At 45.4% G+C, this 21,450-nt stretch overlaps 2 protein-coding genes across 8 annotated transcripts in view; one reads left to right on the forward strand and one right to left on the reverse strand.

Annotated features, from left to right (window-relative positions):
• Nucleotides 1–18,545, forward strand: part of LOC117979948 (blood group Rh(CE) polypeptide) — a 128,174-nt gene extending 109,629 nt beyond the window's left edge. Inside the window, exons 7-8 of one of the 2 annotated variants that reach the window (XM_057300632.2) lie at nt 6,099–6,178; nt 18,428–18,545. In XM_057300632.2, coding sequence (XP_057156615.2) covers nt 6,099–6,178; nt 18,428–18,545 — 198 coding nt within the window. The remainder of the gene's footprint in view (nt 1–6,098; nt 6,179–18,427) is intronic. The other variant, XM_034958475.3, reaches the window with a different exon arrangement.
• Nucleotides 1–21,450, reverse strand: part of LOC117979961 (succinate dehydrogenase [ubiquinone] cytochrome b small subunit, mitochondrial-like) — a 44,525-nt gene that overhangs the window by 16,895 nt on the left and 6,180 nt on the right. For 4 of the 6 annotated variants that reach the window (XR_010109047.1, XR_010109045.1, XR_010109046.1 and 1 more), the window contains one exon: nt 7,162–7,370. The exons of the other annotated variants lie outside the window; for them this stretch is intronic. The gene's annotated coding sequence lies outside the window, so the exon portion shown is untranslated. The remainder of the gene's footprint in view (nt 1–7,161; nt 7,371–21,450) is intronic. 6 annotated transcript variants of the gene reach the window in all.

A 21,450-nucleotide genomic window follows, 5' to 3' on the forward strand; every position in this document is an offset into this window, starting at 1 on the left:
AGGCAGAGGTTGCAGTGAAGTGAGATCGTGCTATTGCACTCCAGCTTGGGCGACAAGAGCAAAACTCCATCTCAAAAAAAAAAAAAAAAAAAAAAGAAAGAAAAAGAATGGAGCATTAAAGACAGTTCTGCAGTTCTGGTGAGGGCTTAAAAGAAGACCCCAGAACTAGGGAAAGTCTGGAACTTCTTAATGGTTACTTAAGTCGTTGAGATCAGAGTGCTGATAGAAATATGGCTGGTAAAGGCCATTCTGATGAGGTCTCAGATAGAACTGAAGAACCAGGTGTTGGAAACTGGAGCAAAGGTCATCCTTTTTATAAAGAAGCAAAGATCTTAGCTGAACTTTTTCTGTGCCAGAGTCATTTATGGAAGGCAGAAAATCTGTAGGTCAGCCATGTTGTAGAGAATGAAAGAACATTTTCAGCCGAGAAAACTGAGAGTGTGACACAACTACCGATTGATAAGAAAACTAGTACACATAAATTAGCCAGGCGTGGTGGCAGGTGCCTGTAGTCCCAGCTACTTGGGAGGCTGAGGCAGGAGAATGGCATGAACCCGGGAGGCAGAGCTTGCAGTGAGCCAAGATCGCGCCACTGCACTCCAGCCTGGGCAACAGAGCAAAACTCCGTCTCAAAAAGAAAAAAAAAAAGGAAGAAAGAAAATTAGTACACATAGAACAAAGCCAGAGGCTGTTCATCAGGACAAGGGAGAAAAACTCCAAAGCCATTTCAGAGATCTTCAAGACTGCCCCTCCCATTACTGGCCCAGAGCTCTAAGAGGGCAGAATGGTTTGGAATGACCAGCTGCTGCCCAGGGCTGCCTTGGGTCTCGGCTCCCCACATTTCTGGTGCAGCATTCCTCAGCCATCCCAGCTGTGGCTCAAGTGGCCACAGTTGTGATGTGGAAGGTAAAAGTCATAAACCTTGGCAGCATACACATGGTACTAATTTTGCAGGTGTGCAGAATGCAAAAGCTGAGGGGGCATGCCTTCTTCCACCTACATTTCAAAGGGTGCTGTGAACGGCCACCCCAGAGAGCCCCTAGTAGAGCAGGGTCTAGTGGAGCTACAAGGGTGGGGCCACTGTCAAGACCCCAGAACGGTAGAGCTATCATAGTGCAATGCCAGCTTGGGAGAACTGCAGGCTTGAGACTCCAACCTCTGAGAACTGCAACTTGGGCAGAACCCAGCAAAACCACAGGGGCAGAGCTCCCGGAAGCTTCAGGGGTCCAAATTCCATAGTGTGTCCAGGAGGTGGCACACAGAGTAAAAGATCATTCTGAAGGTTTAAGGTTTAATGTTGTTTTCTATGTTGGGTTTTGTACTTTCTTGGAACCAGTTACCCTTTTCCTCTTGCCTCTTTTTCCTTTTAGAATGGGAATGTCTGTCCTATGCCTGTTCCACTGTTGTATTTTGGAAGTCAATAACTTGTTTTGACTTTACAGGCTTACAGCCAGAGGGAATCTCCCATAGAATGAATTGTACCTTAAGTCTCACCCACATCTGATTTAGATGAGACCATGGACTTTGGACTTTTGAGTTGGTGCTGGAACAAGTTAAGACTTTGGGGGTTGTCTAAGTGTGGTGTTTCATGCCTGTAATCCCAGTGATTTGGGAGGCCGAGGTGGGAGGATTGCTTGAGCCCAGGAGTTCAAGACCAGCCTGGGCAACATAGTGAGACCTGTCTCTACAAAAAATAAAAATAAAAAAATTAGCCAGGTATTGTGGCATGTGCCTGTAATTCTAGGTACTCAGGAGGCTGAGGTGAGAGGATCACTTGAGCCCAGGAGTTTGAGGCTGCAGTGAGCTATGGTCATGCCACTGCATTCCAGCCAGGGCAACAGAGTGAGACTCTGTCTCTACAAATAAAATTAAATAAACGTAGCTGGATATGGTGGCACACATCTGTAGTCCTAGCTACTCAGGAGACTGAGACAGGAGGATTACTTGGGCCCAGGAGTTTGAGGCTGCAGTGAGCTATGATCATGCCACTGCATTCCAGCCTGGATGATAGAGCAAAATCGCATCTCTAAAAAAAAAAAAAAAAAAAAAAAAAAAAAAAAAAAAAAACTTTGGTGCTATTGGGATGAACTTTGCATGTAAGAAGGACATGCATTTTGGGGGCTGGGGCAGAATGCTATGGTTTGAATGCATCCCTCAAATTTCATGTGTTGGAAACTTAATCTCCAAATTCATATGTTGATGAAATTGGAGGTGAAGCCTTTGGGAGGTAACTAGGATTAGATAAAGTCATCAGGGTGGGGCCCCTATGATGAGACTGTGGCTTACAAGAGGAAGAGAGAACTGAGATGACATGCTCTTGCCCTCTTGCCATGTGATACCCTCTGCCATGTTATGGCACAGCAAGAAGGTCCTCAACAGATGCCAGCAGCATGCTCTTAGACTTCCCAGCCTCCAGAACCATGAGCTATATATACTTATTTTATAAATTACCCATTCTGTGGTATTCTGTTATAGCAATAGAAAATGAACTGAGATAATATACATGGAATCATGCAGTCTGTGCTTTTGTATGCTTCTTTTACTCAACATTGTAGTTGTGAGATTCATCCAGGTTGTTAAGCATTGCTGTACGCTTTTTCCACTGGGATATAGTGTTCTGTCATGCTTGGGTCTTAATTTATAAAGGTGACTGAGTGGCATTTTCTCCCAGTATTATTGGAGGGAAAGTTTTGTTGTTCACAGTTCCCCTGTAAACAAGAGGCAGAACACGTCATGCAGGGCCACACAAAACTATCATCCAGGGACCAGGCAGCAGAAAGAGAGGGGGAACTGGGACTATGCCTTTATGAAAAAGAGTGGTGGGAGAGTAACTGGGTGAGAGCATCCACTAATGGGCAGGAAGTGAAAACACATATGTTAGAATTTGTAGCTGAGGGGTTTATGAGTTTCCCATGCCTGAGAAAGCTGACTTGCAAGAAAACGAGATAAACAACTTTGGCCATTAGTGTGGCCCTGTCATAAATGAATGCCAGATAGGCAAATAGAGAATCTAAGAAAAGATAGTTGGAACAAGTGTTCCATTGTGTGAATGCAGCAGAATTTATTTATCCATTATTGAGGAGGATTCGGGTAGTTTCCAGTTTGGAGCTATTATGAATATTCTAGTATTGCTCCTATGAACATTCTAGCACTTTTATTTTTGGAGCACATGAATGCACTTCTGTTGATTATATGCCTAGAAGTGAAATTGTTGAATTATACAGTATTCACACAGTCAGCTTTAGTGGCTACTGCTAAACAATTTTCTCTAGTAGTTTGCACCAATCTAATCACCAGTAGTGTATAGAAGCTCCTTTTACTCCACATTTTGCCAACACTTGGTGTTTTCCTTCTGTTTGATTAGTCATTTAGCAATCAAACCTATTGTTTAAATTTTGATATCTCCAATGACTAACTAAATGGAGCATTTTAATATGCTTTTTGGACAGTTGAATATCTTTTCTTGTGAAATGTCTATTTAAGTTAGTTTGCCCATTTTCTATTGTGGTGTTCTGTCTTTTTCTTACTGATTTGTAGGAATTCCTTACGTATCCTGGATATGAATCCCACTTTGTGCGTTACCTTTTTCCTTCTTTCTTTCTTTTTGAAACAGTCTCCTTCTGTCACCCAGGCTGGAATGCAGTGGCGCTATCTCAGCTCACTACAACCTCTGCCTCCCAGGTTCAAGCAATTCTCATACTTCAGCCTCCTGAGTAGCTTAGATTACAGGCACATGCCACCATGCCCAGCTAACTTTTGTATAGACAAAATAATTTTTGGTAGAGACAGGGTTTTGCCATGTTGGACAGGCTGATCTCGGACTCCTGGCCTGAACTTTGGCCCACCTTGGCCTCCCAAAGTGCCAGGATTACAGGTGTGAGCCACCATGCCCAGCCCACCTTTTACTTTCTTAATGGTGTCTTTTGAACAAGAGAGGTTCTTAATTTTAATATAGCCCAATTTATCATTGTTCCCTTTATGTTTAGTTCTTTTATGTCCTGTTTAAGAATTTTTGCAGCCAGCGCGGTGGCTCACACCTGTAATCCCAGCACTTTGGGAGGCTGAGGCTGGCTGATCACAAGGTCAAGAGATCGAGATCATCCTGGCCAACATGGTGAAGCCCTGTGCCTACTAAAAATACAAAAAATTAGCTGGGTGTTGTGGCTCTTGCCTGTAGTCTCAGCTACTTGGGAGGCTGAGATCGCGCCACTGCATTTCAGCCTGGCAACACAGCAAGACTCCATCTCAAAAAAAAATTTTTTTGCAAGGTCATGCATATGTCCCCCTGAATTTTTTTCTAAAAATCACTTATTATTAGATCAATGAATTGAGTAATTGACTGCATTTTTCAGTCATTCAGCAAACATTTCCCTGAGGTTTTGATAACCTGAACTGTGTTTGGAGCTGGGGAGGAAGCAAACTATTGAAGATATACAAAGATGGCAAAGATGAGGGCCTGGAGCTTGCCACACGGAAGGGGGGATGGCTGCCTGAATGGTTGGGCAGGTGGTTGTTGACATCTGCACTCCCTACATGAGCAGCAGGGTGGCAACTCTTTTTATCTTTTTAATTTATTTTTCTTTTCTTTCTTTCTTTTTTTTTTTTGAGATGGAGTCTTGCTCTGTTGCCCAGGCTGGGGTGCAGTGGCGTGATCTCAGCTCACTGCAAACTCCACCTCCCGGGTTCACGCTGTTCTCCTGCCTCAGCCTCCTGAGTAGCTGGGACTACAGGCGCCTGCCACCACTCCTGGCTAATTTTTTGTATTTTTAGTAGAGAAGGGGTTTCACTGTGTTAGCCAGGATGGTCTCCATCTCCTGACCTCATGATCTGCCCGCCTCGGCCTCCCAAAGTGCTGGGATTAGAGGCGTGAGACACCACGCCCGGCCTTAATTTATTTTTCTAGTCTGCAGGTAATTCTTTTTAATTCTCTCCACTCTCCCATGATCTTATGAGGTAGGGACTGTCATTATTTCTCCCACTTTATAATGAACAATCAGTAAAGACAGGGAAGATAACCAAATGACATACAAGGTGGGGTCCACCCCATGAGGCTGCAGGCTTGGAGCTTTCCTTTGTCTTAAAAATGAGAACATGAGCTGCCCACCTGTTGAGACAAGAAACAGGAAAGGCTTAAAAAACTGGCTTGCTGTGTACAACTATCCGTGGGGCTGCAGTGAAGGGGTTGGCAGTGCCCAGGTGCAGGCTGAACCCTGGGACAATCACATTCAGCATCCAAGGGCCCCCGTAATAGCTTAATGTTTGAATTGAACCCCTGGGGTTGCCTTGAAGGAGAGAGGTCCTGGAAGTATGTTCAAGGGGTAGGGATGGGCAGGGGAGATGGGTCTGAAAGCCAAGCTCTACCCCACCCACCTTGCCCCAAGAGAAATAGAACCTTCATCTTTAATTGCCTAACGAGAAAACTGGGGCTGGCCAGATGTGGTGGCTCATGTCTGTAATCCCAGCACTTTGGGAGGCCAAGACGGGCAGATCACTTGAGGTCAGGAGTTCGAGATCAGCCTGGTCAACATGGTGAAACCCCGTCTCTATTAATAATACAAAAATTATCCAGGTATGGTGGCGCATGCCTGTAGTCCCAGCTACTTGAGGCACAAGAATCGCTTGAACCTGAGGGGCAGAGGTTGCAGTGAGCCGACTACTACACTCCAGTCTGGACGACAGAGTGAGACTCCATCTCACAAACAAAAACAGAAAAAAAAAAAAAAAAGAGAGAGAGAGAGAGAGAAAACTGGAGGCTCTGAGAGGTTGAGGGACTTGCCCAGGGTCTTGCAGCTAGTAAGTGACAGAGCTGGGACTTGAGCTTGGGTTTTCTGACTCCTGGTCTGGTTCATTATCCATGAGGTGCTGGGAACTGAAATAAGCCACAGACAATCTTGGAATCTCCTTCGCCTCCCTCCCTCCCACATGTCTGCATGGCTTTTTGGGAAAATGCCAGGGGAATGTACCAGCCAGGAAGAGGACCCTTGTTTTCCTCATGGCCCTTCCTGGCAATGGCACTACTGACACTGACAGTCCTTTATGTCCCTGATGACCTCTGCTGCCTGATGCCCAAGTGACCACCTCTGCTTTGTCATTTCTAGGATTGGCTTCCAGGTCCTCCTCCGCATTGGGGAATTCAGCTTGGCCATCGCGATAGCTCTCACGTCTGGTCTCCTGACAGGTCAGTGTGAGGCCACCTTTCTTCCACCATTGCCAGGACACAGCACCCACGTCCAGAGCACACCCTGCCATGTGGCTGGATGTCTGTGTGCCCCATCTCCTTCCCTGAGGATCACATAATTTCAGAATTGGAAAGGTTCTTAGAGGTCACCTGCTGCTAATGTGGACTGTGAGGCCAGGGCAGGGAAGGGACATCCCTGAGGTTATAAGTAGGGTGAGTGGCAACGTTGCAGACTTTTGAACCCAGGGCTGGTGATCACACTCAGTTTTGCACAGAAGCCCGAGAAAATCCTTACACCCAAAAGCCTACCTTTTATTTCTGAGGACATCCATAATACTATTTTATTCAACAGATATTTATTCAATATCCACTATGAGCCAGGCACTGGGGACACAGCAGTGAGCAAAACAAATTCCCTGACCTCATGGAATTAACCTTCTAGTGGGGGAAGGTATTAGCAATAAATAGACAAATAAGTGTCTACTACGTCAGATGGGAAGAAGTGGCTGTGAAGACAGAGCAAACTAGAGAAACACAGAGTCAATGTGGGATGGGGTGTTCTTTTAGGGGGGTGGTCAGGGAAGGCTTATCTGAGTAGTTAGCTTTTAAGCAGAGGCCCCAGTGAAGAGGAGGGAGATATGCGATGCATTTAGTTATGGGAAGAACATTCCATGAAAATAGGATAGCAAGTGCAAAGGCCCTGAGACAGGAGCATGCTTTGTGTGTTGAGGGAACGGTAAGGAGACCAGTGTGGTTGGTGTGAATGGAGTGAGAAGGAGCGGCGGGGGTTGAGGGCAGAATGGTAGCGAGGAGCAGGCCCTTATAAAAGATGGGAAGCCACTGGAGATCTTTCAACAAAGGGGAAAAGTATGTTTCTGTTCTTGCAATAAAATAGAGCAGCAGAAAATCTAGGGGAGTTGCTAATTAGCCAGTTTTACTTATATGCCAGGTGAAAATATGTGGCTAGGTGCAGTGGCTCATACCTGTAATTGCAGCAGTTTGGGAGACCGAAGTGGGCAGATCATCTGAGATCAGGATTCAAGACCTGCATGGCCAACATGGGGAAACCCCATCTCTACTAAAAATTAAAAAATAAGCCAGGCGTGGTGTTGGATCCCAGCTACTTGGGAGGCTGAGGCAGTAGAATTGCTTGAACCCGTGAGGCAGAGGTTGCAGTGAGCCGAGACTCTGTCTAAAAAAAAAGAAAAAAAGAAAATACACATTCAGGCCAGGTGCAGTGGCTCACGCCTGTAATCCCAGCACTTTGGGAGGCTGAGACAGGTAGATCACTTGAGGTCAGGAGTTCGAGACCAGCCTGACCAACATGGCAAAACCCTGTCTCTACCAGAAATACAAAAATTAGCCAGGCGTGGTGGCGTGTGCCTATAGTCCCAGCTACTAGGGAGGCTGAAGGAGGGGAATGGCTTGACCCCAGGAGGTGGAGGTTATAGTAAGTCGAGGTTGCCCCACTGCCCTCCAGCCTAGGTGACAGAGTGAGACTGTCTCAAAAAAAAAAAAAAAGAAAGAAAATATACATTCCATCCAGAACTGTTCACCTTTATTCTACAAGCAAACATCTTTTATTGGTTAGACACCCATATATGTGTCCCTAAGCAGGAGGTGAATGCCAAATAAGAGACAAATGGCGTAAGACACTATGAGTTGTGTGACGTTGGGCATGTCACTTTACTCCCTCTGAGCCTTGGTTAGCTTCTCTGTAAAATGAAAGGATTAGGGTAACTAAGCTGGCTTCCTTCCAGCTTTAACAAACTGTATGGAGGTACTTTTTGGAGTTACCTGGGTAATTTTTGAGTGTGAGATTGGCTAGAATTGCTTTAATATACCAATGTCTGGCCTTAGCTTTTTGCAGAGTCTTTGTGAAGAAGCAGAGGCGAAGTAGCGTTAATTCCTTAAGTTAACGTTCAGTTCGTGGCAGCTGGCAATCCAACCCTGGGAAAGGCTGCCGAATTTAGCAAAAATGCAAGGTGTCTGTTTTTAAATTCGAAATGAATTGGGTATCCTGCATTTTATTTGGCAACCCTGTCCTGGGACTCACACTATTCACTGTTATCACTGCTATGTTCGAAGTGGTGCTGACTTGCCCTCTGTCTTGCAAAGTTCCAGGAGGTCTTTTCTTATGCTTCACTGGAGTCAAAAAAGAGAATAGAGGAAAAGACAATCATATTGTTCCTTTAAGAGTTAAGACCAACAAGTTTTCCTCTTTACATGTTGTTTTTGACATGAGGAAACCGGTGATTAAAAACAACTTGGGTGGCTCATACTTGTAATCCCAGCACTTTGGGAAGCTGAGGTGGGAAAATAGCTTGAGGCCAGGAGTTCAAGCCAGGGCAACATAGTGAGACCCCATCTCTACAAAACATACAAAAATTAGCCAGGCGTGGTGGTACACCTGTAGTCTCAGCTGCTCTGGAGGCTGAGATGGGAGGATCAGTTGAGCTTGGGAGGCAGAAGTTGCAGTGAGCTGAGATCATGCCACTGCACTCCAGCCTGGACAACAGAGCAAGACCCTGTCTCAAAAAAGGAAACAAAACAACTTGGACAATGGAAGGGGGAAAAAGTTCCTCAAGCAGCTAAAATTGCACCAAATGGACTCCCAGAAGACAAGCATTTAACTTGTTAATTGAGCCCTCTATGGGCCTGTATTTATTTAAGAAACAATCCTATCAAGCATAGTTATTGGGTTTCTCAGCCCAGGTAGATTAGAAATAGCCGATCAGAGGTGGGCTAGGTTTCTAGAGGTAAAGTACACCAGCAGAAGTTAGAAGTGAAAGCAAAGAGCCTAACAGAGGAAGAGAAATTCTTTTTTTTTTTTTTTTAGATGCAGTTTTGCTCTTGTTGCCCAGGCTGGAGTGCAATGGCGCTATCTCAGCTCACTGCAACCTCCGCCTCCTGGGTTCAAGTGATTCTCCTGCCTCAGCCTCCTGAGTAGCTGGGATTACAGGCATACACCACCACGCCCGGCTAATTTTGTAATTTTAGTAGAGACAGGGTTTCTCCATGTTGGTCATGCTGGTCTCAAACTCCTGACATCAGGTGATCCGCCCACCTTGGCCTCCCAAAGTGCTGGGATTACAGGCATAAGCCACTGCGCCCGGCCGACAAATTCTTAAAACGACACAAGAACACAAAACGCTTGGGCTGCTGAGAGATTAGACTGACAACCCTCCACAGCTACACACCTTTTCCACGTTATATGGCACGTTATATGTGGGTGTTCCTAGTGATGGTTCTGATTTTTTTTAAAAAGTCTAAATATGTTTAATGTTGTCTCAGAAAACAAAATATATTTTAGACAGATATTCCTCAGTGATGAGTAAGCCTCAGCTATCTGGAAAATTCATGCAGGCGCCAGAGATCATTACTGAGTAATTCAAGCTAACTGCGTCATGCTGGTTGTACCCTGCATGCCAATATCAGCTAAAAGCAGCACCACGAAAGGGAAATACGAATCTCACTAAGCACTCGCCCATTCTTGTTAACGACACTGGAACTGATCATCCTTAATAATACACAGATAAATCTATCAGGAGCATTTCCTTGCTTCCTGTGAAAGGAAGCACTCATTCCATGTGTCCTGTGAAATTCAGCCAGCTTCGGGAAGCTGGAGGAATACATATGGCCAAGCTATCTGGGCAGAGAGTAGACAGGGAATGGTGGTTGGGCACAGTGGCTCACACCTGTAATCGCAGCCATTTAGAAGGCAAAGGTGGGCAGATCACTTGAGCTCAGGCGTTCAAGACCAGCCTGGGCAACATGGCTAAGTCCTGTCTCTGCAAAAAATACCAAAAAATGAGCTGGATATGGTAGCACACACCTGTGGTCCCAGCTACTTGGGAGGCTGAGGTGGGAGGGTTGCTTGAGCCCGGGAGTTTGAGGCTGCAATGAGCTATGATTGTGCCACTGCACTCCAGCCTGGATAATAGAATGAGACCCTGTCCCAAAAATAAAAAATAAAATCAAAGACACTTAAAAAGATGGGGAAAAGGAAGGACAGGCACTTAAGCAAGTTATAAGCTACTTTCCTAACTACACAAGTGGAATCTTAAGCTGAGGTTCCCAGGAGTTGACTGGAGCCAGAGAAGACAGACCTATAGGAGCACCCAATTGGAGTCACCCTCCATAGTAGCCCATATGTCTTACATGGATCAGCTTTCGTGGGGCCCTTCTACTCCGTCTGGGGAAGGGCGTCAGATCTGTGGCTCTCATGTACTGCTCAGTACACTGCCATTCCCAGTTCTTTTTTTCAAGAAAAAAAAAAATGTCTACAGAATCGGCCAGGTGTGGTGGCTCATGCCTGTAACACTAGCACTTTGGAAGGCTGAGGTGGGTGGATCACCTGAGGTCGGGAGTTAGAGACCAGCCTGGCCAACATGGTGAAACTCCATCTCTACTAAAAAAAAAAAAAAAAATCAGCTGGATGTGGTGGCAGGCGCCTATAATCTCAGCTACTTGGGAGGCTGAGGCAAGAGAATCTCTTGAACCTGGGAGGCAGAGGTTGCAGTGAGCCGAGATCACGCCATTGTACTCCAGCCTGGGCGGTAGAGTGAGACTCTGTCTCAAAATAAATAAAATAAAATAGTCTACAGAATTAAGCTGGTCCAGGAATGACAGGGCTTCCATTTATTTGTCTTTCAATTGTGGGAGAAAAAGGATTTCTGTTGAGACACTGTCGTTTTGACACACAATATTTCGATTAATCTTGAGATTAAAAATCCTGTGCTCCAAATGTTTTAACATTAAATTATGCATTTAAACAGGTTTGCTCCTAAATCTTAAAATATGGAAAGCACCTCATGAGGCTAAATATTTTGATGACCAAGTTTTCTGGAAGGTAAGATTTTTCACCTATTAACGTGATAGATTTTGAGTGCATGAACTTAAAAACATACCTGAGTATATATGTTGACTTGCTGTTTATGAGTAAAACAAAAACAAAAATGGAGTAAGGAGCATTGCAGGAGGAACTAGAGGAGAAACAAATCCATGATATGCATGTGTGTGGGGGAGGGTGGCGGGGAGGTGGTAAAGGTCACCATTTCTCTGATACCTCAAATTCATTCAGAGTCAGGGATGAGACAACTTTCACTGGCCACACTTCCCCTCCCCCTATCTGCAGTCCTCAGCGTAGCCAAATAGTTTGACATGCGGGTGACAGAACCCCGCAATGCAAAAGCTGGAAGAAACCTCAAGCCTTGGAGTCCAACCCCTTTTTTGACAGACGCTAAGAGTGGAGACATGACTTATCAAGATCTTACAACTGGCTGGGCACGGTGGCTCACGCCTGTAATCCCAGCACTTTGGGAGGCTGAGATGGGGTGATCACCTGAGGCCAGGAGTTCGAGACCAGCCTGGCCAACGTGTGGAAACCCCATCTTTACTAAAAATAACAAAAGTTAGCTGGGCGTGGTGGCACATGCCTGTAATCCCAGTTACTCAGGAGGCTGAGGCAGGAGAATCGCTTGAAATCAGGAGGCAGAGGTTGCACTGAGCTGAGATCGCGCCACTGCACTCCAGCCTGGGCGACAAGAGCTGACACTCTGTCTCAAAAAAAAAAAAAAAAAAAAATTCTTACAGTGTGTGAGTATCCAGGCTGAGTCCTGAACACAGCTCTTGATAAATGATAACAAGCAGGCACAAAAAAATTGTAGTACAGGAGTCTGAGGTCACTTAGCAAAGGGACATAGAGCTCAAACAATTCAGCAGCTGCTGAGGGTCCCGTGTTACATTGTAGCGTTTGTTGTTGTGACTGGGCTAGAAAGAAGGTGAAGAAGGTTGGAGCTCACTCCCTGCCTCCCCTCCCACTCTCCTCCCTTTGACCTACACTCATAGTTCACCCAGCACTCTGATGTGTCCCCTTAGGCCATCCTCTAGTCAATGCTGTGGGTAGGCTGGGACCAGCAGGGACCAGTATTGTCACAGCAAGTCCAGGCCAACAGTGGTCAGGCTGCTGCCTGGTGTTGTACCTTTGTGAGTGGCAGAGCCAAGACCAGAACCCAGGCCTTCTGAGTCCCAGGCCAATGCTTGCCCCACCCAGCATCCAAGATGTTGCTCACTAAAGAGATAGAGAAGCAGCCTTATTATGGGCCTGGACACCTGTGCATGAGGGGTCAAGCAGAGAGGACCTGGGGAGAGACCCTGCCCCTTCTTTTCCTTCTCCTTCCTCTCCTTTCTCTTCTTCTTCCTCTTCAAATAGCTATTTGAGGTGTAACTGGCATACAATCAATTGTACATATTTAGGCTGGGTATGGTGGCTCATGCCTGTAATCCCAGCACTTTGGGAGGCCAAGGCGGGTGGATCACTTGAGGTCAGGAGTTTGAGACCAGCCTGGGCAACACGGTGACACCCCGTCTCCAATAAAACTACAAAAATTAGCCAGGCATGGTGGTGGCAGTTGCCTGTAATCCCGGCTACTCGGGAGGCTGAGGCAGGAGAATCACTTGAACCTGGGAAGCGAAGTTTGCAGTGATCTGAGATCATGCCACTGCACTCCAGCCTGGGTGACAGAGCGAGACTTTGTCTCAAAAACAAAACAAAACAATTGTACATATTTAAAGTGTTGTAACCAAGTGAGTTACAGAGAAACACCACACTTTGAGACTAATTCAGGAGTCCTTTATTAGCCGGCGACCTAGAGACGACTAGTGCTCAAAATTCTCTCGGTCCCAAAGAAGGGGCTAGATTTTCTTTTACACCTTGGTTTAGAAAGGGGAGGGGGAATTGAGCTGAAGCAATCTTACAGAAGTAAAACAGGCAAAAAAGTTAAAAAGACAAATGGTTACAGGAAAACAAACAGTTCCAGGTGCGGGAGCTTTAAATCCATCACAAGGTGACAGGTGCGGGGGCTCTGGGTGCTATCTGCCGGACACAAACGCGGGGGCTTTAGAGTACTATCACCCGGGCAAATTCCTGGGAACTGCGGACACAGCTTGCCACAGTACCTTATCAGCTAATTGCACTCTTTGATGTGCTGGGAGTCAGCTTGCACAAGTTAAGTCCTTGAGGAAGGGGGTGGGTAAGGAGCCCTTAATGTCTTGCAAATGAAGGAGCCAAATGGAATCCCTCTGGCTTTCTTAGCTAAGAGAGAGTCAATCAAGTTAATACAAGTTAGGGTATCACAAAAGTATATCATTTGATACATTTTAACGTATTTATCCACTGAAGAGACCATCACCACCATCAAGACAAGGAGCACACCCATCACTTCCACACACTTCCTCCTGCTCCTTTGAAATTCCTCCCTCCCTACCCACCTGGTCCCACCCCAAGGCAACCACTGAACTACTTTCTGTCACTAAGGTTTGCATTTTCTGTAATTTTTTTGTTTGAGACAGGGTCTCACTCCGCCACCCACACCGTAATGCAGTGGCACCATCATGGCTCACTGTAGCCTCAACCTCCCCAGGCTCAGGTGATCCTCCCCCCTCAGCCTCCTGAGTAGCTAGGACCACAGGTGTAGGCCACCATGCCAGGCTAATTTTTGTATTTTTTTGTAGAGACGGGGTTTCACCATACTACGTAGGCTGGTCTCGAACTCCGGGGTTCAAGCAATCCTCCTGCCTTGGCCTCTCCAAATGCTGGGATTATAGGCGTGAGCCACTGTGCCCAGCCCTCTGTAATGTTACACAAAGGGAATCATGCGGCACGTACTCCCCTTGGTCTGGCTTCTATTGCTCAGTATGATTATTCTGAGAATCATCCATGTTGCTGCGTGTAACTGACTTCATCAGCTTCTCTCTGCAGCCGTCAGCTCCTGGCTTCTCCCAACAGCCAATCTCTCTCTGTCCCCTGCAAGTGTTCTTGCCTATTTAGCAGAATCAGGGTACTCTATCCAAAAGACTCGGAAAATTGGTTTAATCTATTCATTCATTCCTCAAGTATTTATTGAATAACTATTCTATACCAAGTACTATGCTAATCAACCAAGGACAGCACAAACAGGACAAATCTCCAGCTCAGTCACTTGAGTTGCAATAAAAGTAAGTATCTCAATAAAAGTAAGTTGCAATAAAAGTAAGTATCTCAATAAAAGTAAGTTGCAATAAAAGTAAGTCCTGCATAAAAGTAAGTATCTCGCCCAGGTGCGGTGGCTCATGCCTATAATCCCAGCACTTTGGGAGCCCGAGGTGGGCAAATCACTTGAGGTCAGGAGTTTGAAACCAGCCTGGTCAACGTGGTGAAACCCTGTCTCTACTAAAAATACAAAAAAAAATTAGACAGGCATGGTGGTGGATGCCTGTAATCCCAGCTACTTGGGAAGCTAAGGCAGGAGAATTGCTTGAGCCCGGGATGTGGAGATTGCAGTGAGACGAGATTGCGCCACTGCACTCCAGCCTGGGTGACAGAGCAAGGCTATGTCTCAAAAAAAAAAAAAAAAAAAAAAAGTAAATATCTCAGTCCTGAAGATGATGAAATGGAGGCCTAGAGAGATTAAGTAACTTGTCCAAAATGACAGAACTAATGCATAGAAAAGAAGAAATGTGATGTCTTTTGGCTCCAAAGACACCCCACATATGTGTTGGGTACAGTTACTAGAGAAAAGTTATTCCACCCCCACCCCACCCCCAGAAATCTTCTGACTTGTTTTCTTGCAGTTGAGTAGGACCATTTATTCGGCAGTGTACCATTCTCAGCTTGCAGTTGAAAGCCAAATATCCATTAAAGAGGCAAGGATGCAAACTTGCAAAGCTGATAAAGCCAGGGGTGATTTTTTTTTTTTTTTTTTTGCAAACCATCCAACAAGACATTTTAAATACTCATTGAATTTCATAGAACTGACTGCCAGGATTGGAAAGACATTAAAGCCAGCTCAGCCACTGCCTCGCTGGTTGGCCAGACCACACCTGGCACTTCTCGGAGGGAGCACTCACCACCCCCCAAGGGCACCCATCTCATCCTCTCATGGTTTATTAAAATGCACTCATCACTTGCTAATTCATTCTACTACCTGTATTACCTAATTTGTGACATGGTGTGAAGTACCAGAGAGATAATTCTAAATAAAATATAGTTATGGGTCTCAAGGAGCCAGATATGCTAATCTCCTATCCTCCTGCAATTTACAGTGGTCCTCACCAGATACTTATTTACAAAAATTCATTTATTATTTTATTTATTTTTTTGAGACAGAGTCTTGCTCTATAGCTCAGGCTAGAGTGTAATGGTGTGATCTCGGCTCACTGCAACCTCTGCCTCCCAGGTTCAAGCGATTCTCTTGCCTCAACCTCCCAAGTAGCTGGGACTACAGGCACCTGCCACCACGGCTAATTTTTGGAGTTTTAGTAGAGATAGGGTTTCACCACGTTGGCCAGGCTGGTCTCGAACTCCTGACCTCAGGTGATCTGCCCACCTCAGCCTCCCAAAATGTTGGGATTACAGGCGTGAGCCACCATGCCCGGCCAAAACTTCAGTTTATAACACAATCTTTCATGTGTCTTCTGCTTTCATTAAAAGAATAAACAGTTCCCTTCTTTATTTCAGTTTAATAAACCATGGATTTTATTTCATGTTTTGCAAAACACAAGGGCTCACTGACATGCACTTCTTAAAACTAATTCTGGCTGGTTGCCTGTAATTCCAGCACTTTGGGAGGCTGAGGCCGACAGATCACTTCAAGTCAGGAGTTCAAGACCAGCCTGGCCAATATGGTGAAACCACATCTCTACCAAAAATATACAAAATTAGCCAGGTGTGGTGGTGCGTGACTATAATCCCAGCTACTCAGGGGGCTGAGGCAGAAAAATCACTTGAACCCAGGAGGCGGAGGTTACAGTGAGCTGAGATCGCGCCACTGCACTCCAGCCTGGGCGACAGAGTGAGACTCTGTCTCAAAAAATAAATAAATACAAATAATGTAAAATACGAAACAAGCAATCCTGGCAGTAGCTGCTGGAATGAGAGGAGGGAGAGGTCATAGGGAGGTGGGGGAGAATGGAGCATGGAGTTGTGTTGGATTTGGCTAAGCAGCAGGAAGTGCAAGGCATTCCAAGCAAGCAGAGGGGGGCAGGTAGGGAGCATCTGCAAGAACAGAAGCAGCATGAGCAACCTGGCTCGGCAGTGTGTGAAAAGGCTGAAAGGTGGCTAGAGCCACTTCAATTTCATCCTTCAGGCAAATGGGAAACTCCCAAAGGTTTGAGTGGGGAAGCAATGCCTACAGTGAAAGTTTGAGAGTGAAGCAGAGTGATCGAATTAAGCATGTAGGCCGAATTCTGAAATAACTGCAATGTGCTGAAGATCATCCATTGGCTTCTGAATGAGTATTTGCAGTTTATTTCTAAAAATGATTTTATTGCCAAGAAATATAAACACTACTGTTTTGGTACAAAAACATAACACAACGTGTTGAGTCCCTCTTGCTGTTTTATGCAAAGTTTTAAAAACCTACTCTTGTCACAGTGGTATCACCCCTACTTCTGATTTCAAATAAATGTTCTAGAGACACAGTAAGGGCCCAACAAATGCTTGTTCAACAACACAAGGAGAGCCAGCTTTTAAAGTAAAGTAGGAAAACAGGCCGGGCGCAGTGGCTCACACCTGTAATCCCAACACTTTGGGAGGCTGAGGTGGGCAGATCACTTGAGGCCAGGAGTTCAAGAACAGCTTGGCCAACATGGTGAAACCCTGTCTCTACTAAAAACACAAACATTAGCCAGGCGTGGTGGCGCACACCAGTAGTCCCAGCTATTCAGGAGGCTGAGGCAGGAAAATGGCTTGAACTGGGGAGGCAGTGGTTGCAGTGAGCTGATATCCTGCCACTGCACTCCAGCCTGGGGGACAGAGGGAGACTCCATCTCAAAATAAAACAAAACGAAAGAAAACAAAATCATACAAAAACATTAGCTGGGTGTGGTGGTGCACACCTGTAATCCCAGCTACTTGGGAAGCTGAGGCAGAATTACTTGAACCCCCGGGGGGAGGTTGCAGTGAGCTGAGATCGTGCCACTGCACTCCAGCCTGGGCAACAGAGTGAGGAGACTCTGTCTCAAAAAATATATATATTAAAAAAAAGAAGAAAAAAAGTAAAGTAGGAAAACACATCAGCAGCCTGCCAACAGACTCCCCTAGCCTCGGTGAGGGCCAGTGTTCTGGGAGGCAGATCTGAATTCTAGTCCTAGTTCACCCACTGGCAGGCTGGTGTCCTTGGGCAGGTCACTTCTCTGGGGCTCAGTTTCTTCCTCTATAAAATGAGATCAAATCCCATGTTCTAAGAGTTTAGGCTCTGGAGTCAGACAGATCTGGGTTCTACCACTGCCAGCTCTGTGATCTTGTAGCTTCAGTCTCGTCATCTGACATGGAGATAACAGTAACTGTCTCACTGTGTTGTTAGGGTTTAAAGGAGATAATGTATGTGAAATGTTAGCAAACAAGTGTTAGCTACCCTGATTTCCGGTTTCAGAGTTCTGTGGTCCCAGTTTATGCCACATGCAGTGACGTTGTGTGGTAGGCTGTGGTGTGGCACCACTTCAGAACTCAGCGCATGCACAGCTTGCAGAAGACAAGGCCAAAGGAGACCTAAGAAGGCTCTTCGAACACTTGAAAGACTGGCATGTACGCCGGGCGCGGTGGCTCACGCCTGTAATCCCAGCAGTTTCGGAGGTCGAGGCGGGTGGATCACCTGAGTTTGGGAGTTTGATACCAGCCTGACCAACATGGTGAAACCCCATCTCTACTAAAAAATACAAACATTAGCTGGGCATGGTGGCAGGTGCCTGTAATCCCAGCTACTCAGGTGGTTGAGGCAGAATTGCTTGAACCCAGGAGGCAGAGGATGCAGTGAGCCGAGATTGCATCACTGCACTCCAGCCTGAGACAAGAGCGAAACTCCATCTCAAACAAAACAAACAGAAAAAACAAAACAAAAAAACTGGCATGTAGAAGAAAAATATTTTTTCTCTACGCTTCTCCAAAGAATTTAACTAGGCCCAGGGGAGGTGCAGTATAAATTTCTAACAATCTCAACTGTCTGCCAAATGGAATGAGCTACTTCATATGGCATTAGTGAGTCCTCTGTCTTTGGAGGCATTCAAATAATAGCCAGACGGCCATTTATCAACAATCCATGTAAAATGTTAGATGAAATAAAACCTATATATCTAAGATCTCTTCCAATTCAGATTTTATGAAAGAATTTCTAAGGTCTTTGTAATGAGACATTTAGGCTGTTTCAAGAGATAAGCCAAAATCAGTATGTGGGTTCATCTGCAATAAAAATGTTTGTTTTGCTTTTACAGTTTCCTCATTTGGCTGTTGGATTTTAAGCAAAAGCATCCAAGAAAAACAAGGCCTGTTCAAAAACAAGACAACTTCCTTTCACTGTTGCCTGCATTTGTACGTGAGAAACGCTCATGACAGCAAAGTCTCCAATGTTCGCACAGGCACTGGAGTCAGAGAAAATGGAGTTGAATCCTTTCTCTGCCACTCTTTGAGGAGAATCTCACCATTTATTATGCACTGTAGAATACAACAATAAAATACAGCCATGTACCACGTAAGAACATCTTGGTAAACAACAGACTGCATATATGATGGTGGTAATCCAGTAAGCTAAGGTTAATTTATTATTATTCCTTTTTTTTTTTTTTTTTTTTTTTTTTTGAGATGTAGTCTTACTCTGTCACCCAGGCTAGAGTGCAATGGCACCATCTTGGCTCACTGCAACCTCTGCCTCCTGGGTTCAAGCGAATCTCCTGCCTCAGCCTCCAAAGTAGCTGGGAATTACAGGCACCCACCACATCTGGCTAATTTTTTGTATTTTTAGTAAAGATGGGGTTTCACCATGTTGGCCAGGCTGATCTCAAACTCCTGACCTCAAGTGATCTGCCTGCCTCGGCCTCCCAAAGTGCTGGGATCATAGGCCTGAGCCACTGTGCCCGGCCTTGTTTGCTTTTTTAACAGATAACAGTGTGCTTATAGAAACTGCTTTGACATGACTGCAATCATGTGCTTCATAGAAACTTAATTAGATTATACCACTAGAGTCTTCAGATTTTTATACTTTTTTTTTTTGAAATGGAGTCTCACTCTGTCACCAGGCGGGAGTGCAGTGCCGCAATCTCAGCTCACCGCAAACTCCGCCTCCCAGGTTCAAGCGATTCTCCTGCCTCAGCCTCCCGAGTAGCTAGGATTACAAGTGCACACTACCACGCCCAGCTAATTTTTGCATTTTTAGTAGACAGGGTTTCACCATGTTGGCTAGGATAGTTCCACCAGGATCTCTTGGCCTCATGATCAGCCTGCCTCGGCCTCCCAAAGTGCTGGGATTACAGGTGTGAGCCACCGTGCCCAGCCTATACTTCCCTTTTTGAATACCATTTGGCGTTTTGAAGAATTAACAGCTTTGTGAACGTGGCAGTGCTTGTGATTCAGGCTTCCATTGAGACCAAGGGGAGAACCTGGTTGCAGGATAAACAGACGGACAGCGTGCGGCAGTGTTTAAATGCTCTTCTGAAAGCTGATACGACAGCTCTCTGTGCACTGATTGCATATGCATCCCAAGATTATATTATTGTTTTCTATTGCTATGTGTCACACTTTGCCGAACAGGATGTGGAAAATGAATAAGCAGTTTTCTTAGGCACTTCTTAACAGACAGTTGGTCAAAATGAACTCCATTGCTTAAGAAACACATAAACACCATTTAGTCACTGAATATAGCTATATGTATGGTTGCTACTATGGGGAATCTTGTTTTGCCAATTTTCTTTGAAAATTCTGGCAGATCAAGGTTCTTTTTGTTTACATAATACTTGAAAAATAAAAATGAACACGCTAACAAACTACCAAGTTTTCACTTACATAAATGTAGTTGCATACAGAAAATGTGACTGTGAATTAATTTTTCTAGGACTTTTAAACTATAAGCACTATTTGCATGAAAGAGAACCAATCTATCAATTAGAAACTCACATAATTTTACAGATTTTTTTTTTCCTACACAGCACATAAAACAGAAGGAATTTGAAGGCACCCTCCAAACACAGGGGAAGGAGGCTGTGTGTATATCCTCATTGTCTTTCACATTCTAAGGTGGTTCCACTCAGTGACTGAAATCCTTAAGCGTTGTATTAGTCTGCTTGGGCTACCATAACAGCAGCTTAAACTGCTGTTAAGCCAATCAGACTTAAACAACAGAAATTTATTTCCTTATAGTTCTGGAGGCTGGAAGTTCAAGGTGCCGGCAAGGTTGGTTTCTGATGAGACCTCTCTCCCTGTCTTGCAGATGGCTGCCTCCTCCCTGTGTCCTCATAGAGCCTGTCCTCTGCTTTTACACTTCTGGTGTCATCTTCCTTTTTTTTTTTTTTTTTTTTGAGACAGAGTCTCGCTCTATCGCCCAGGCTGGAGTGCAGTGGCCCGATCGATCTCGGCTCACTGCAACCTCTGCCTCCCAGGTTCAAGCAATTCTCCTGCCTCAGCCTCCCGAGTAGCTGGGACTACAGGTGCCCGCCATCATGCCTGGCTAATTTTTGTATTTTTAGTAGAGACAGGGTTTCACCATATTGGCCAGGCTGGTCTCGAACTCCTGACCTTGTCATCTGCCTGCCTCGGCCTCCCAAAGTGCTAGGATTACAGACGTGAGCCACCGCACCCGGCCTCTTCCTCTTCTTATAAGGACACCAGTCCTATTAGATTAGGGCTCCACCCTCATGACCTCATTTGACCTTAACTATTATTTCTTTAAAGCACCTATTTCCAAATATAGTCACTTTAGGGGTTAGGGCTTCAAAATATGGATCTGAGGGAGATCAATTCAGTAAATAGCAGTAGTCATTAATGGACAATATATACAAAGATAATTTCGTGATTACTGTCCTTATGCATAAACGTCCTCAGTGTTCCACTGCCTTTATCCAGATTTACTATCACAAAGACTTTGCTCTGAGAAAAATGTGATTTTTTTTTTTTTTTTTGAGACAGTCTCGCTCTGTCACCCAGGCTGGAGTGCAGTGGTGCAATCTCGGCTCACTGCAACCTCCGCCTCCCGGGTTCACGCCATTCTCCTGCCTCAATCTCCCGAGTAGCTGGGACTACAGGCATCTGCCACCATGCCCAGCTAATTTTTTGTGTTTTTAGTAGTGACGGGGTTTCACCATGTTAGCCAGGATGGTCCCAATCTCCTGACCTCGTGATCCACCTGCCTCAGCCTCCCAAAGTGCTGGGATTACAGGCATGAGCCACCGCGCCCAGCAGATTTCTCTTTTTTTTTTTTTTTTTTTGAGATGGAGTCTTGCTCTGTTGCCCAGCCTGGAGTGCAGTG

This window comes from Pan paniscus, chromosome 1 (assembly GCF_029289425.2).
Source record: "Pan paniscus chromosome 1, NHGRI_mPanPan1-v2.0_pri, whole genome shotgun sequence".
Taxonomy (NCBI): Eukaryota; Metazoa; Chordata; class Mammalia; order Primates; family Hominidae; genus Pan; species Pan paniscus.